Source organism: Kogia breviceps, chromosome 10 (assembly GCF_026419965.1).
Source record: "Kogia breviceps isolate mKogBre1 chromosome 10, mKogBre1 haplotype 1, whole genome shotgun sequence".
Classification (NCBI taxonomy): Eukaryota; Metazoa; Chordata; class Mammalia; order Artiodactyla; family Physeteridae; genus Kogia; species Kogia breviceps.
The window spans coordinates 48,722,360-48,738,576 of NC_081319.1; the positions used below are offsets into that span (position 1 = coordinate 48,722,360).

A 16,217-nucleotide genomic window follows, 5' to 3' on the forward strand; every position below is an offset into this window, starting at 1 on the left:
CCAGCACAGCACATGGGACCCGGCAGGTGCTCCACGGCCACTTGCTGAACAGGAGTGGGGCCCTGTGCTAAGCTCTTTATGGGCATTATCTCATTTGACCCACCCCATGAGGTAGATGGAATCATCCCCATCTTATAGAAGAAACTGAGGCGAGAGAAGTGAAGCAACTGGCCTGAGATCCCAGGGCTCATGAGGGCAGTCACAACTCTCATTTGGCCCCAGCAGGTGGATGAACCTTTGACTCTTATCTCTCCCTGAAACCCGTGTGACCTAACCCAAGGGCAATGAGGCCTGAGCCTGTAGCCAGTCAACAGATGAGATACATATGCCCTTTCTTGGTTACACTGGACACGTGTGGTTTCCTGGTCTGTGGATAAGCAGCTTCAGTGGCCGCAGGGAGCAACTTCATGGAGCATTTGTTCCCAGTGCTGTCGCTATGGTAACCCAGAAGCCTCTCAGGCTGGTGCTGTGCACATGGCCTGCATTTATCCCACCTGGGGTGGGAACCTTTCACCATGGAGACAGCTTCCCCCACCTTAACAAAGGGCTGCTTGACAGGGGGCAGGGGTGGAGGGGCTGGGCGCTCAGGGCTGGGGGCAGGACCCACCTTGGCCAAGCTGGCAGTGAAGAGCACACACTCAAACAGCTGCCCCATCCTCTGGAGGAACTCGTCCACATGTGGCCGCTTCAGCACATACACCTGCAACGGCAGGGACAGCACGCCGGTCAGTCACAGCAGCCGCTGGGAAAGGCCTGGGGCCCGGACACCCTGCATAGGAAGAATTCCTAACCAGGTTTCCTGCCTCCTGCCCCCTGGTTTAACGTGGTACGTACGAAGGGCTGTGCAGTCAGATATGGCGCTTCAGGCCAGACACACCTCAAATTTGGCTCCAGGTCTGAGTTCGGAGCAGACGCTCCTCCCAAGGGGGAAAGGGAAGCTGACCGTGGTATTGAAGGTCCTGGGGATTTTCAGAACCAGTGAGTGGAAGGGTCGTGCCGCATTTGTGTGACACAATTCCTTCATTTCACGTGCATTTGGCGGCGCATGCTCTCAGTCAGGCCCTTTGTGGACACAGGCTGTGGTCCGGGGTAGTCCTTTCGGGAGGTCAGGGCCTGGCCCCCTGCCCAGCAGGCCTGGGATTGCTCCAGCTGCTACCTACTCTGATTGGAAGCCCTCCCTCGCTAAGAAGGCCTGGGGTGGAGGCGCAGGCCCAGCAAAGCTGAAGGAAGGGCCTTCCTTGTCGGCTTGGGAAACCATCTACCTGACCCCACAAAGGTAACTCTGCTTGGGTCTGCTCCAGAAACAGATGCTTCAGGGGACTTGAAGCCAGCCTACCCCAGGCCCTGGAAACCAGCCATCAGGAGGAGCCGCCAAGCAGAGGGGGGCAAAGAGCAGCCTTTCCCAGAGTGGCTGGGCTCTGCTCCTGACTGGGGAGCCTGAACAAATGTGAGGAAACATGGGAGCGGGGAGAGAAGGCAGAGCTGGCAAGAGAAGATAGAGGAGGTGAGAGGAGGGAAGAACTAATTAAAACTTGAATAAATTCCATCTGAAATTAGCCATTTCCCTAAAATAATTCAAACTTGTTAAAATTCAATTCAATGCATATTTGCTCAGTCCCAGCTCTGGGCTCAGCCTGAAGCAGTTACAAAGGTGAGTGAAACACAGGCCTTGCCCTTGAAGAGCTCACAGTCTAGAGCAGACGTATAGAAAAATATATCAAAATAAACATGTGTAATGAAAGCTGTAGTAGAGGGATAAATTAAGGATGATTAACTCCCCTCTCAAGGGGAGGGAATCACAAAAGGGAACATGTGGCCTGGGCCTTGAAGGATGAATAGGAGTTCACCAGGCTGATAAGGATGAGAAGTGAGCTTCCAAACAGAGGAAACAGTATGAGCATGAGACCTGGCCTGAAAACACTTGGGGTGTTAGAGAATGGCCAGAGCCCTGCATGACCAGCCCCCTTCAGAGGCAGCAATAAAAGAGGGGGAAATGGGGGTAGAAAAGGCTGAAGATGAAATGTGAAAAGCAGGCCAGGGCGAGTATGCATGGGGCCATAAACGAAGCAGGCTGGATACCTGACAGGACGAGTAACAGAGGGGAACGGGGCTCTGCCCCACACGGAGGATGTGCTGCTGGTAAAGGAGTTTACACAGAGCCAGGACTTGGTGGGAAACATGGCTGACTGAAAGGGTGTGTGGAGTGAGGGGCCAGAGGAGCAGGATGGCTCAGGGAGGGTGCCCACAGGGCTCTGAGGAGCAGGGTGGACTCGGTGTGGGTTGAGGGCTGGACCTGTGGCTGTAGTAGCTCCAGGCCCCACTTTTACCCAGGAGGCTGCTTGGTGCCAGGAATGGATCCGGCATGCGGTCCTCAGTCTCTCTGGGAATACTGCTTGGAAAGGAAGCTTTGCTACACGCGAAGGGCAGGAGACTGGTTTGGGAACTCTGGTGTTGGTGCCTCTGGCAGAGAGGAGGGTCCTGGGCCCGGAGGCCAGCGTCCAGGCCCGCGTCCACGTGCAAGTAACCAAGAATAGGCCCCTTGGGACCTGCACAGCCTATCCTGGATTACTTGAACGAGGCCACGGCCTTCGCCGGGGCCTTGGTCCTCCTCTGGGCGCCTGTGGCTTCATTCCCTCAGGAGAGAGAGTTTCTGACCCCAGCTCTGGGGTATCTACCACCAAGTGAATCATAGCACAGTCTGGAGGGCTGGGGCAACTGGACGGCTCCTTCGAGAATGGGCTGGCCATAGCAGGTCAGGTCCTGAGGGCCACGCTCACGGTCATGAGGAAGGAAGGATTAATTTCTCTCCTAATTCCTGCCATGCCAGTGGGCAGCCTCTCCTTTGTCTCATTATCTTGTAACACGAGCCAAGATAATAAATGCAGAAGACTTAACTGCTTCTCAGATGATAAGTTAATTCTGTTGACACTTCTGCAAATGTTAAATGCCCAAGTGCCTGCCATTGTGGCTCCCTGATGGCTTTTAAAAGTGTGAAGTGTGGAGACACCAGGGACAGAGCTGCCTTTCCCAGGGACTGGACCGGTTCCTGGCAGGACCTCCTGGCAGGGGAGGAGAGGGACTCGAGTATCACAAAAAGAGCCCTGGTTAGGAACAGGAGACTGGAGTTCTCATTTTAATTCTTCCTATTGTATGACCTTGAACCAACCCTCTCCCTGGCTGAGCCTCAGTTTCCCCATGTGTGCTATGAGGTGGCTGGGTCAGCCGATCCCCCAGCTCTGACACCCTGCACTCAAGGGCCAAAGAGACTACCGACATCATTAAGGAAAGACATCCTGTTACAGTTCAAGCACCAAGGGAGAGTTTCCCTCCTGGGATATAAACACACCAGGCCAGAGACTCTCCCTTTAGATCTTGGGGTTGACAAGGAAGATGACTGGATCATCCCTGTGGAAAACCTACAATGTCTTCCTACAATGCTTCCAATATTTCGTAAATGAAACTATTTCCAGAGGAGCTTCATGAAGGAAAAAAGGAAAATAAGGGGGAAAAAAATCAGAAGATGTATGCCAACTGACTAGGGCATCTTTATTCAAAGCTGCCTGCTGATCCAAAAAACGCACACCCTTCCTCCTTTCCTTTTTGGGTTGGATTTTGCTAAATATTCACTGGAGAACACGATGCAGGAGTGACAAGGTGAGTCTGGACTGGCTGGCTTTGGAAATGACAATTTTTCCCGAGAATCTACCATAAGTGGGTGACTTGTGACATTCTCCTGTTGTCTGCTAGGAGAGTAGCTGAAGCAATTACACAGGGAAGTTAATTAGACCATCAAGCTAGGCCAGTGGGGGATATGGAAACTTCTAAAAGTCTGCATCAAATCAAAGAACTATTTGAACTTGCAACCACATCTAATATTTACAAATAGATTATAGTTTCCCTTATAAACTAAGTATAAAATTCATCTGAGTGAAAAAAAAGCAGAACATCATTGCATTTTTAAAATCATTGCATTTTTAATAAAATCTACTTCCTTTTGATTTAGGAATAAAAAGATTATGAAATGGGAATTTAGAAATACAGTTCACAGGAAACATAATTACTAAAAAATGCTAACTGAAACTCAGATTTAGCTTTGATTTCTTACCTGATGTATCGTTCCATCGATTTCAACGGGAACAATAAAATCAGCATTACTAATAGGCTAGAGGAAAAAGAAACTATAATTAATATGTCTGAAAGAACAAAATAAAATTGGAAACTTTAGCACCAAAAAATCTTGCCTGGACCAATGTTTTTATTGTTGGAAAAAACAATTCAGGAGGATGTTGAAGCATGCCATGGCTCCTCAAAATAAGCACAAGCAGAAAAGCACATTATTTTCTGTTCTGAATATTGTTACATTTTCAGCATCTTGGTGCAACTTTTTAATCACCTCCCTGGCCCCAACCACAAAGACTGGTGCACCTGGCTTGGGAACGGGGCTCCTTCAAACTCCCGGCTCTTGCCTAGAGCCCTCCTAGCTCTTGCCTAGAGCCCTCCCAGCATGGCAGGAACCACTGCTGGCCACCAGGGGGAGGAGGTGAGAGCCTGACGATCCCCGAGGACAGTGCTACTCAGGGGAAAAGAATTTGTCTTGGACCCAGAAGTGCAGAGAGCCCTGTGAGGGGCTGCTTGACAGATGTTCAACACATGGACCCCAAGTGGGGCCATTGGATATGTGGGGAGAAGTCAGAGGCCACGGCCCTGACCTTGGGCAGGCTCTTTCCCCTCTGGACCTCGGATTCTCCTCTCATCCACAACTACAGCAAGGGATCTGATAAGTGCCCCTACCTCCATCCAGCATGCATCAGTGATTTCAGGCCTTGCCTGGCACCATCTCCTACTGTGGGCGGTGGGGAGAGCCAGCCCACCCCAGACTGTTCTGCTCTATGTAATACAATACGTAGCACACTCACAAACCTCTGCATATTTAAAGTAACTCTGACACTTAATAACACTTAAAATTCAAACAGGATGCTTCGGCAATCACTATGTTCTCAATGATAGACTCACATACAGTTCTAAATGGAATTCCACAAATCAGGTAGAAATGAACAGGCCCAAGATAATCATGAGACCACAGATGCTCGGGACACGTAGGAGAGAAACAGGGAGGGAGAACACGTGTGTGGTGGCCACAGAGCACTCTGGTCAGAATCTGAACTGGGGTCTCTGCCTTTAAGCCCATTACTGTACACACACATTGTTCTTTGATATGTAAACTGAAAAAAGGAAAACACTAGATCACAGAACCATTACTAAGCACTCAGCAGAGCACCTGAGGCTTAAGATTATAGTGTCTTCACTGCTTTGGTTGGAAGGCCAAGGATGAGTTCGGTATTTTATAATTTCACAACTAAAATAGAGAATCAGGCTAGAAAACAGAAGACTGAAGGAAGAAATTCTCACAAGGCATTAGATTGTGAAATCATATTCCACAGAGTATAGAACAAGAGAAAACCACTGCCCAGCTCAGAGCAAGCAATGCCCTCCATCTTTTCTTGCGCGAGACCAGGCCAAAGCCAGGGCTGTAAACCTGGGTCCTGGCCCTGCGTGCTGTACAGATGCACAGTTTCAAGGAGAGAGGTTCACAGCTTTCGGATTCTCAAAGGGCTTTGAAATGCCCAGAACCTTAAAAACCATATGATAAAGAATATTCCGCTCGCAAATGTAGGCAGGACAGGGAGGGAAGAAACGAAGAGATGCTGTTCACATCAGCCTGTCGCATCAATGCCCTCTGAGTAGGCCCTGGAGATACCAGGGGCTGCCAAGGCCTCGCCTTTGGAGGCAGGAACCCTCAGTAACCTCGGGCAGTCTGGCCAGCGATGCCCACACTCCCAGAGCTGCTTGGAATGAAGCTGTCTATGCTGTAATGGCAACTGACCCCTGTCCTAAAGGGCTTTCTTCCTCAGGGACTTGAAAAAGTCTTGAGCATCCTGCCCATGGGGGAGAAAAGGCTTCCAATGCCATTCAGGGTTGAGTTGGGATATAAGGTCATTGCAGCCCTGGGACCAATCCTGGAAGGGCCCTTGTGGGGCTGGGGAATGAGTGGTACCTACGTGCCCCAGCTGCCAGCCGGGCCATTTCTCACTGCCTGGGGTAAGTGTGGCCCCGTCTCCACTCTCCAAAGGACTCTAGGACAACTGCCTGGCCTTGTCCTGTCAAGGAGAATTCTGTTTAGTGAGAAGCAGGCCCAAGGAGGGATGTTTCTGGCAGAAAGGTCTTCAGGAAAATTTGATGCCTCTCCCACTTCCCATAGAGCCATCAAGGAGTGACTGGCTGGTGTCAGACACACACACTCCACCTTAGGTGGTGCTTTCATGTCTCTCAGCAAAGTAAGCAGGGTCACGGGCTGGGGGTAAAAAGAAGATTGTGGTCTAACTGGCCAGCAATAGTAGAGCAGTTCCATTGCCAGAAACACCCAAGGAAAACAGGACAAGGACTCTACACACCTGCTTCTTCTCTCCAACACACAGTCCCCTATTTCCAAACTTTTTTTTAATCATTTGCTTCTTTTAAACAATTTCAAAAAATGGAAAAACGATTAATTAACTCATTTCCCAAGAGCGTAGCCATGGCTGTTCCTGCATAGAGGCCCTCGGGTAATTTGTAATCTTGGCTGTTGTTCTGGCAGGGAGATGGAGATGGAGAGCAAGCTGAGCTCACTGCGGCCCCGCAGCCACAGCCATCAGGAGGGAGGTCAGGCAGGTGGATACACATTAAGCCGTGAAGCTTAGGAAAAACTCCAGCAAGCTCTTGTCATGAAAACGGTCTAGGTAAATGGCTGAATGTGTTCAGATGCCGTTAATTCTGGAAGTCTTCTTCAGAGTTGGGCATCTTCCAAAACTTGGTCTGGGAAAATTTCCGGATAGTCGGTTGCTTGATGGTTTTCAACAGTGCCTCCCCTGCCCCTCCCAATACAACTTGCAGCACATACAGTGCTCCAGTTACCTTGACAAACACATAGCAGTGTCCTGGGGCACTGATTTCCTTGTGCCACCTGAAAAGTATTTCTGCAGGGGGCAGAGTGTTGGAAGACTCAAATTGCATACGTAAGAATGAAATCTCAGGGATACTGGCAGCCCCAAACTAATCATGTTAATATTCAGCTACTTGAGTTAATGTTCACCTGAGTTAATAAGCAACTGTTATTGGGATTTCATGAACAGTGAGGTCATACGCCAACAACCACAAGCTTTCATCCTTTTAATTTTCCCTTTTCCAATACAACTGTGACCAAATCACAAAGATCACTGATTGTTTTTTATGTTGATTTACCTTAAATGAACTGTGCACCAATGTTTCGTCTAAATCAATGACCACACATTTCTTTCCATAGTCAAGCACCGTCACCTCTGGAAGGAGATATTTAGCTGGTGGCTAAAGGGGGAAAAAAAAATCAATATTATTACCTTTATGTAAAAGACAAACCAAATCCCTTATTATTGTATTACACTATGTCAATGAGGTCAGAAATGAAACCAAACATTTAAATGCCTGGTCAAGCACATCATGGAATTTTATTAAAAACAATAGGAATAAGCAGTTTGCAGTTGAAGTTTTACCAAGCAAATACTGTGCCACTGCCTGAAATGGCTATTATGAGGGCCTGGGGTTTGGAACCAGACAAACTTGGGTTTGAATATCAGCTCTGTTCTTTGGCTGTGAGTTGGGATAATAATACCTACCACGAAAGGTTGTTATCAGCTATAACTGCAGTAAAACACCCAGCATTCTTCCTGGCACATATATGGTGGCTATTGTTATTATTAAAATGGACAGCATGCGGGGCTTCCCTGGTGGCGCAGTGGTTGAGAGTCCGCCTGCCGATGCAGGGCACACGGGTTCGCGCCCCGGTCTGGGAGGATCCCACGTGCCGCGGAGCGGCTGGGCCCGTGAGCCATGGCCACTGAGCCTGCGCGTCCGGAGCCTGTGCTCCGCAACGGGAGAGGCCACAACAGTGAGAGGCCCGCATACCGCAAAAAAAAAAAAAAAAAAAAAAAAAAAGGACAACATGAAAATGAATGTTAAATTATAAGAGCAACTCTAACCATGCAGCCTATGTTCCAGGGTCATATTTCATCTGAAATTCATTGTGGTATATAAACATATTTTAGAGCTTTATTGGACCATAGTATTTTTTTTTAAGTGACTGAAGCTTTCAAAAAACTTTAAGAGAGGGCTTCCCTGGTGGCGCAGTGGTTGAGAATCCGCCTGCCGATGCAGGGGACACGGGTTCGTGCCCCGGTCCGGTTAGATCCCACATGCCGCAGAGCAGCTGGGCCCATGAGCCATGGCCGCTGAGCCTGCGCGTCCGGAGCCTGTGCTCCGCAACGGGAGAGGCCACAACAGTGAGAGGCCCGTGTACCACAAAAAAAAAAAAAAAAAAAAACTTTAAGAGAAACTATAGAACTACCAGCAAAATGCAATCCAAAGTGACCTCCAATAATAGGAAACACAAATAAAACTGGTCCATGTACAGTGCCCTGCGTTGTACATGCCCCACTGTGGTGTAATATCGAACGAAGGTGGCACTTTTATCCCTTGGAGTCTGTGTCCCTGGAAGTTATACTTTAATCCACATGCTGCGTGTTAACCAGAAAATCCATTTATATGTCTTTGTAGTAGCTGACTTTCATGTTATAATAAAAAAGTCATAAAGAGTTAATAAAATGCTAGATATCTTTAGCCAATCTCATTCTTGATTTAGAGTATTTATTTCTTGGGCCTTGCCTCATTCTAGAAATGATTTGAAGTATTTCAGTTTACTTTGTGGCATATTCAGTATCCAATGTTAACTAGCTAATTTTCTGTCCTGGAGGAAGGTCAAGCTCTGTTCCATACTTAATGCAAAACAAAACACAAGAAAATATCTGTCCCTAACCACTGAAGAATAGACAATTTAGCTTATCAAATAAAACAAGAAAATAATGAAATCAAGAAGTATTCCCTTTTAAGTGGCTATTTCTTTCTCTCTCTCACTTTTTTTTTTTTTTTTGGTTTCAGTTGAACATTAGTCAGGGAATTCATGTTAATTTTGGACTTGAGCTGGTTCAATAGTGAATGTAAAGCAGGTGGTCAACAGGGTAGGTAAATTTGCAAGTGCTATGATCATCTTGGCTAGAGGGACTGTCGGGGCGGAGTAGGATGAAGCAATGTGTGGAGACATGAGCATTTCTAATTCCTGGGGGGCTCTCTATAGTAAGCGTGGGTGTTTCATCCTCTCCAACATCATCCAGCAGAAAAAGCCCTTATGGCCTCCCAACTCCCTTGGCTCTAATGAATGTTCACCAGGCAGTATCCCTGAGAATGTGGCACTGGGAAAGACGTGCCTTAGACTTGGAGTGTGGGACCCAGTATCCTGGAAAGGACTATGTCCTTCATTACAAATGAGCAAGCAGGCAGGTTTTATTAAAAAAATTAAAATAAACTTGCAAGAAGAAGTTCAAAAGAGGTTTAAAAAGGCAGGGTGTGATAAGCCCAATAAATGAACGTAATAGAGAGGACTGGGGTTATTTCTGTTGTGTGAGCCATAGCAGAAAGCATGCTTGTGACTAGAATAAAATTTGTTTTAATTTTCTATTATACAATTATGTAATAAAACACATTCTCATTGTAAAGAATATAGACATATAAAACACAAGTATTCCCTCTTCCATGCTCACCCCCCCAATTCCTTTCCCCAGGTGCCCCCCCTTTTTAGTTTGGTATGTATCTGTCTAGCCCTTTTTATACACGTTTATAGACTAAAACAGCATTTTAACTTTAAGTAATTGCTAGCCTGGAAAATAAGGATCTAGAACTTCTATCCCTAGCATATCTGAAAACATCAAAGCTCTGCCAAAAGTGGCTCAGTTATTTTCCAAACCAGAGAATGAAAATTACTTTCTTCGCAGGTTTAACCCACACTTTACAAGCATTCTTTGAGTTAACAGTAAGGAAAAAGCCTCCCCGCACTATTTTAAGAGAGAAAAGAGTGAGCGAGCGGGGTGACAGGCATAATAAGCAAGCTATTGATTTAGCATTTCTGCTGCAGGGAACAAGGCCAGGCTGGGGCGACACGCTGCAGGGGGGCGGTCCATTAATCCTTAGCCCGGTTCCTAAATGCACGCGGCTTCCCTGAGAGCTTGGCTTTAGATTAATGCAAATTCCTCAGACCAGTGGTAAGAATTCTTCTGGACAGCTGTGTCCTTGGAACATGCAAGGATACTAGATAATTGCGATACTATTTTGTGACTTCAATTGATCTGCTCAGGTGATGCTTGAATCATTAACTAAAAAATGTCCTGATGCAAGTTTTCTCTCAGGTCATCATAAAGCTGAAGAACAGGAGAAACACCAGTTATATCAAAAAGAGCCTTTTCTAAACACAATGACTTGCTCCCAAGTACAGGCGGGCACTGCCAGGGGGGTGGGGTGGGAGTAAGAAAGCATGGGGGGAGAGGGAGGTTTGAGAAGGGCATTCATGCCATTGCTCTTTCTGGGAGTGGGTGTGAAAGTTCCTGTCCTTGCCTGTGAACAGGCAGCCAGGAATAGTTAATCTAAGGTATCCACCCCATAACACACCCTTGCAAATCTTACAGAAGCGGTGCCTCTTCTTGGTATGCTGGATGGTTGTCTGTGCACTTGAGTTCTCAGGCTCCAAGTCTGCACACTGCCCACCCCGCCTCCCCTCGCACCTCCTGAGCTCAGGGCAGAACTCTCAGGGCTGCTGCAGGAGGGGCAAAGGAGACTGGACACCAGCTCTAACTAGAGGAATTGCTCTGCTTATACGACCTTCATAAGGTTTGGTGGGAAAAGGTATACTACTGTTTTTACTAAAAGGCTTAGGCCGACAGCATAGAAACGTAACTGTTAGAAAACAAATTTCTCCTCTCCACTTTCAGCAATTTTATGGCTCAGCTGTACTGTCAACCCCGAGCTGGAAGCACCAGGGCCATACGTGATTCCAGCGAGCATGTGGGAATGGTAGGGGTCTGGTCCTCACTGGGGCCAAAGCATCTGAGTGTTCACCTTCAGAGTCACCACCAAACTTCACGGTTTCCGAGCCTGTCCCTCTGCATTTTTCCTTACCCTTCAACACCTGACTTTTACTGGACAGAACATGAGGCTTCCGACAAGAGGGACAGAGGACCCCAAACCCCAGCTCCCAGTTGGGAGACAAATGCTACTAAGTGAAACGTTTAAGATCAAGTCCAGATAAGGGTTACTCAATAAATGATGCTGAGACAACTGACTTGCCACCTGGAAAAGCAAATAAAGCTGGATTGCAACTGCACGCCCTACACCAACATAATCCAGATGGATCAAAGATTTAAGTGTAACGATGAAACTGTTAAAATACTAGGAGACAAGTGGGTCACAGTCATAGAGTGGGGAGAGCTTTCTAAGCATGACATAAAGTTCAGGAGCCATAAAAGATAAGATGAACACATTTCCCTATATAAAATTACACTCCTTTGTGGCCAAATGATTAAAAACAAGGCCAAAAAATATATCATAAATTTGGGGGAGAGTGATAATTTCCTCGAAATTTAAAAATAGTATAAAATCTAGAAGAAATGAATAGGTAAGAAGAAATACACATGGACAATAAACTTGTGAAAAGATGTTCATACTCATTCATGAAGAAATGCAAATCAAAGCAGTAAATCTTTACTTTCAAATTAGCAAAGATCAAAGTATTTGCTAATTACCATTTTTGAAAAGGGAATGGGCTCTTGCTGGGAATGTAAATTAGGTTTTCAGAGGGCAATTTGTCTTTAATCTACCAGAAATATAAAGTATACCCTTTGACCTAGCATTTCCACAACTAGGAACTGATCACCCAGATACTATCACTCAGATTGACAAACACACAAGCACAAGAATATTTGTAATAGCACAAAAGTGGACATAACATAAATGCCATCAACTTACATGTAAAACAATGAGGCAGCTCGCTATGTACTAATGTCTGGAAAGATGTTCAAGGTACCCTGATAAAAGCAAAAAGCAATTTGCAACACTCTCATTTGTTTAAACATGCCTGTGTTGATTTAGAAAATTTCTGCAAGGATATACAACAAATGTTAGAAGGCTATTCTAGGGAGTGGGATCAAGTTGGGAGATTTTTTTTTTTTCTATTTTAATCTTGCAGTGTTTTTTTAAACCATGAGTTTGAATAATGAAAAAATATGAATAATGAAAAGTGAATAACAAAAAAATGAGCTTAGGGCTTCCCTGGTGGCGCAGTGGTTGGGAGTCCGCCTGCTGATGCAGGGCACACAGGTTTGTGCCCCGGTCCGGGAAGATCCCACATGCCGCGGAGCGGCTGGGCCCGTGAGCCATGGCCGCTGAGCCTGCGCGTCCGGAGCCTGTGCTCCTCAACGGGAGAAGCCACAACAGTGAGAGGCCCGCGTACAGCCAAAAAAAAAAAAAAATCAAAAGATGGAGGCTGCACATATAAACAGCAGCATGAGAATAAAAAATGGAGGGTTCATGAGGTGAGCAGCAAGAGATGGGAACTCCAGCCGGATCTCCTCTGGGCACCCACAGGCTTAGGGCTACCTTTCGTCTTCTGTGCCTGGAAAACGCTTTCAGCGGATGTGGGGACTTGGCTTGGAGGCTCAGCACAAGCCTGGATTTCCGGTCCTGTGTGGTAGCCCTCCAAGCTCTCAGGGGCTCCTAGCGCTAACCAGGTGCCCCGTGGTCCAGAAAAGACAGGGCTACTGTTTATGTGAGCTGCAGTCTCGACAGGTAGGTGCAGATTTTTCAGGGGACCCCAAGGCTCGAATCCTGGGGCAGAGCTGTTCTCCAGATGGACTTGGGTTTAGTGCTGCATGCTAGGCAGGCAGTGGAGATCACAAGGTACCCACTGGAGGAACTGCTTTTCTGGAAGTGCTTATTCAAAGATGCAAGTTACTTTAGCTAGGCTTTGCTTTCTTGTAAGATATTTCAGATTCATAAGGCTTGACCCAGTGTCTCACATGTAGGAAGCAGTCTGCGGTTTACTGACCTAACACTGGGCTAAATTACACAAAGCATCTTTTTCCTCTTGGCTATTTTATTCTGGGACTCTAGAAAGAGATTTGTGAAGAAAGGGTCATTTTTCCTCTACTGTGGGTGCCCAGTAGAGCGTTTACTCTGACAAATGCTTTGATTCAGCACTTAACTTTATAGGTAGCTGTTAATTAACTTTGAGGAAAAAAAACAGTGCTATTGGAGTCTCAGAGGTAGGGGGAGAGATGCCACCTGTTGAATGTAGACACCTTTGCAGGAAAAATATACGCAACTACTTTGTATAAAGATTACAAAGAGGCCTCTGGTATCAATCCCGTTGGGTATCCTACTCAAACACTGGATAAGAAGTCATGCTGACTGATCCATCTTTTTGATCAAAGTCAGTTCCCAACAAAGCCCAATGCCCAGGCACCCTAGCAAAGTGAGAATCACTCCACAAACCCTTGTGACTTGTTAATCAATGGAGAGTTAAAGTTGTGAAAATAAGTAAAATTAACAAAAATATTTTGGGCAATTTATAGGTGACATGCATTGCCAAATTTGAAGTCAAACTGTACTAATGAAATCCATCATTTCTTTCAATGTAAGATTGCTGTGTCTCTTGGATGTTCCCAGAAAATATGTGAAAAAGTCCAAGTAAAGATAGATGATTAGATTTGAATCAGACAATCTGAATCAGAGAATCTTTATGGATTAAAATATCAATTTCTGGGAATTTCCTGGCGGTCCAGTGGTCAGGACTCCGCTCTTTCACTATCGAGGGCCTGGGTTCAATCCCTGGTCAGGGAACTAAGATCCCACAAGCCACGTGCAGTGTGGCAAAAAAAAAAAAAAAAAAATCAATTTCTGGACAACTTTTAAAAACCTAAATCCTTCTCTAAGGACACAGGACTGTTTGAGAGACCCTGTTTGATACAGACATCTCAACTGCAAGTTTCTTTTCAGAGTCGGTCATTGGTCTGCTTCCTGCTTGCTGACTGGCCTCAGGCCACGCGCCTCGGCTGGCAGAGAAGGAGGAAGAAAAGGAGCGGTGGGCAGAGCAGCTGTCTGAGGGGTGGCCGGTCCAGGCCTGTGCTGGGGCAGACACTGGTGCAGCTAGTATTCCAAATTCCAGGACTGAAAACAGAAGTTGGTGGCCCAAGGGAGTGCTTGGCTGGGACAGAGTTCCAGTACAGCCAGCCTGTGGGATTTGGGGGGCGGAGGGCAGGATGGTGGTGATGGTAGAGTGATTCTGCAAGTTCAGGGAATACGATTGAGGAGATTTTTCTGATCAGAGCCACGGCCAAGCTAGCGACACTGCTGAACCATCAGGGATGGTCTGCTCCCCTGGCACGGGGGTCTGGTGAACCTAGTCCCACTGGGACAGAACCTGTTGCAAAGAACCCTGCTGGGGTTGAACTTTTGCTGGGGCAAAAGTATGTTCTTGCAGTCTATGGAGTGGGGGAGCGCTGCCTCAGCTTACTAAGAGACGTGGAGGCCGTTTGCAGAGAGAAAGGTGAGCATTTGGTTAATAGGTGCTGGTTGCCTTGCTGTTCCTAAGAAAGGAAATTTGTACAGAACTTCCTGCTCTCGGTTTAAAATGTAGCTTCACTTTTTTTTTTTTTTTTCCAACGGACCAGAGCTGTGAATACCACGTGACAAAAACGCAATATAATCAAGAACATTAAAAAATCTTTTATATTAGTCGGTCGAAAGCTACAAGATTCTATGACTGCTTAAGTAAAATTGGATAAATATACATACACTTGGTATGGGAATGATCTGCCTCTGGTCACCCTGAGGAGAAAGAAAAAAAAAATCACTGTCAGGTTCAAAGAGAAGTAGATCATATTCTCAAAAGAAACTTCAAAGCACTCTTGAGTACAGCGGCCATATGATTGCGTGTTCCCTGTACCTTGGTGGGATTTGATAAACAGGAGGAACTCAAAGATATTCCACAGTTAGGGCACTGGGCTCCACTCTGCCTCCCAGACACCCCCTCCCCTGAGAAATGAGGCCAGGTTCCCGAAGCTCATAAATGATCTTGTTTATTTAAATAGTGCCTCCTTTACTTACTCCCAGGAATTTAATCCTTAAATGAAAAGTAAAAATGAAAACCCCTACTTTACTTTGATCCATGAATCTCTCTAATAACTGGCTTGTTCCTTCTTTTAAGTAAGTTTTACCCCTAAAAGACTAAAGCTTTAAGTCAATACAATATACAGGGCAAGGAGGACAGTTTCAGCAGATTATGAGGAACCACTTCTGGTCCTCTTCTAGGGGAGGAGTGGGCAGCGGGGACAGGCAAGGTGTAAGGAGTTCCCTCCAAGGCCACAGGCAAGGGACAGCTTTCCCGTTAAGGGGAACAGAACCTGTATTCATAGGGAGTGCTCAGAAAATTCAGACCCCAAGGAAGGGCCTCATCCATTCCTCATCTGGAATGCCAGCCGTTGCAAACCTGGTTCATGGAAACACTTCATTTTAGCATCCTCACGAAAAGCTAATACAAGAACAAGTTTATCTCCATTGAGAATTTCCAGTTTCTGTGTTTCTTCTTCTTTTTCAGCTGGTGGGATGGGAGGCAATGAATTGCAGCATCACGGTCCCTGACAAAGAGATGCACTGTTTCACGGTAGGTCTCCCACATCGAAGGATTCGTGAAAGTGCACCCACCTTTACTGAGGGGGTCACTGGGGCCAGGGGTCTCATAGGAAGGAGTCAGTCCTGATTGTCAACAGTGGGAGGTGGCTGGTACCCTTCTGAGCTCTGCTCTGCCTCTAAGAACCAATTCGCAACTTCTTGATTATCTCTAGCCCCTAGTCATCACCTGTGCGGTGTGGCAGCAACTGGTGTTTCATCCTGAGATACTCTTGATGGCTCTTTCCTTCCTCAGGACACTTGGGGCTTGTCTTAAGGATTCTAAACTGCCCCCTGCCATCATTCATGGCAGAGCTGTGCTGTTCTCCAACACAACGGTGCAATCAAATCAAATCTCAGTTTTCAAGAGCTTATGTGGAGACGTTCATTTCAGAAGCTCTTAAATAATATTGTTCCCAATATCTGGAGCTTGGTGGGGGAGATTTTAACCAGAAGCTCACAAGCCCCATTGGGTCCCTATGGAGCAGGGCTCTCAACCCCGCACTACTGATGTTCAGAGTCTGATGAGTCTTTGTTGTGGGGGGCAGTCTCGTGCATTGTAGGGTCCTCAGCAGCATCCCTGGCCTCCACCCACTAGA

At 46.6% G+C, this 16,217-nt stretch overlaps 1 protein-coding gene across 1 annotated transcript in view; it reads right to left on the minus strand.

Moving 5' to 3' along the window:
• CTDSPL (CTD small phosphatase like) overlaps nt 1–16,217 on the minus strand; it is a 121,360-nt gene that overhangs the window by 10,603 nt on the left and 94,540 nt on the right. The window contains 4 exon segments of the mRNA XM_059077410.2: nt 608–700; nt 4,106–4,162; nt 7,279–7,380; nt 14,746–14,778. Coding sequence (XP_058933393.1) covers nt 608–700; nt 4,106–4,162; nt 7,279–7,380; nt 14,746–14,778 — 285 coding nt within the window.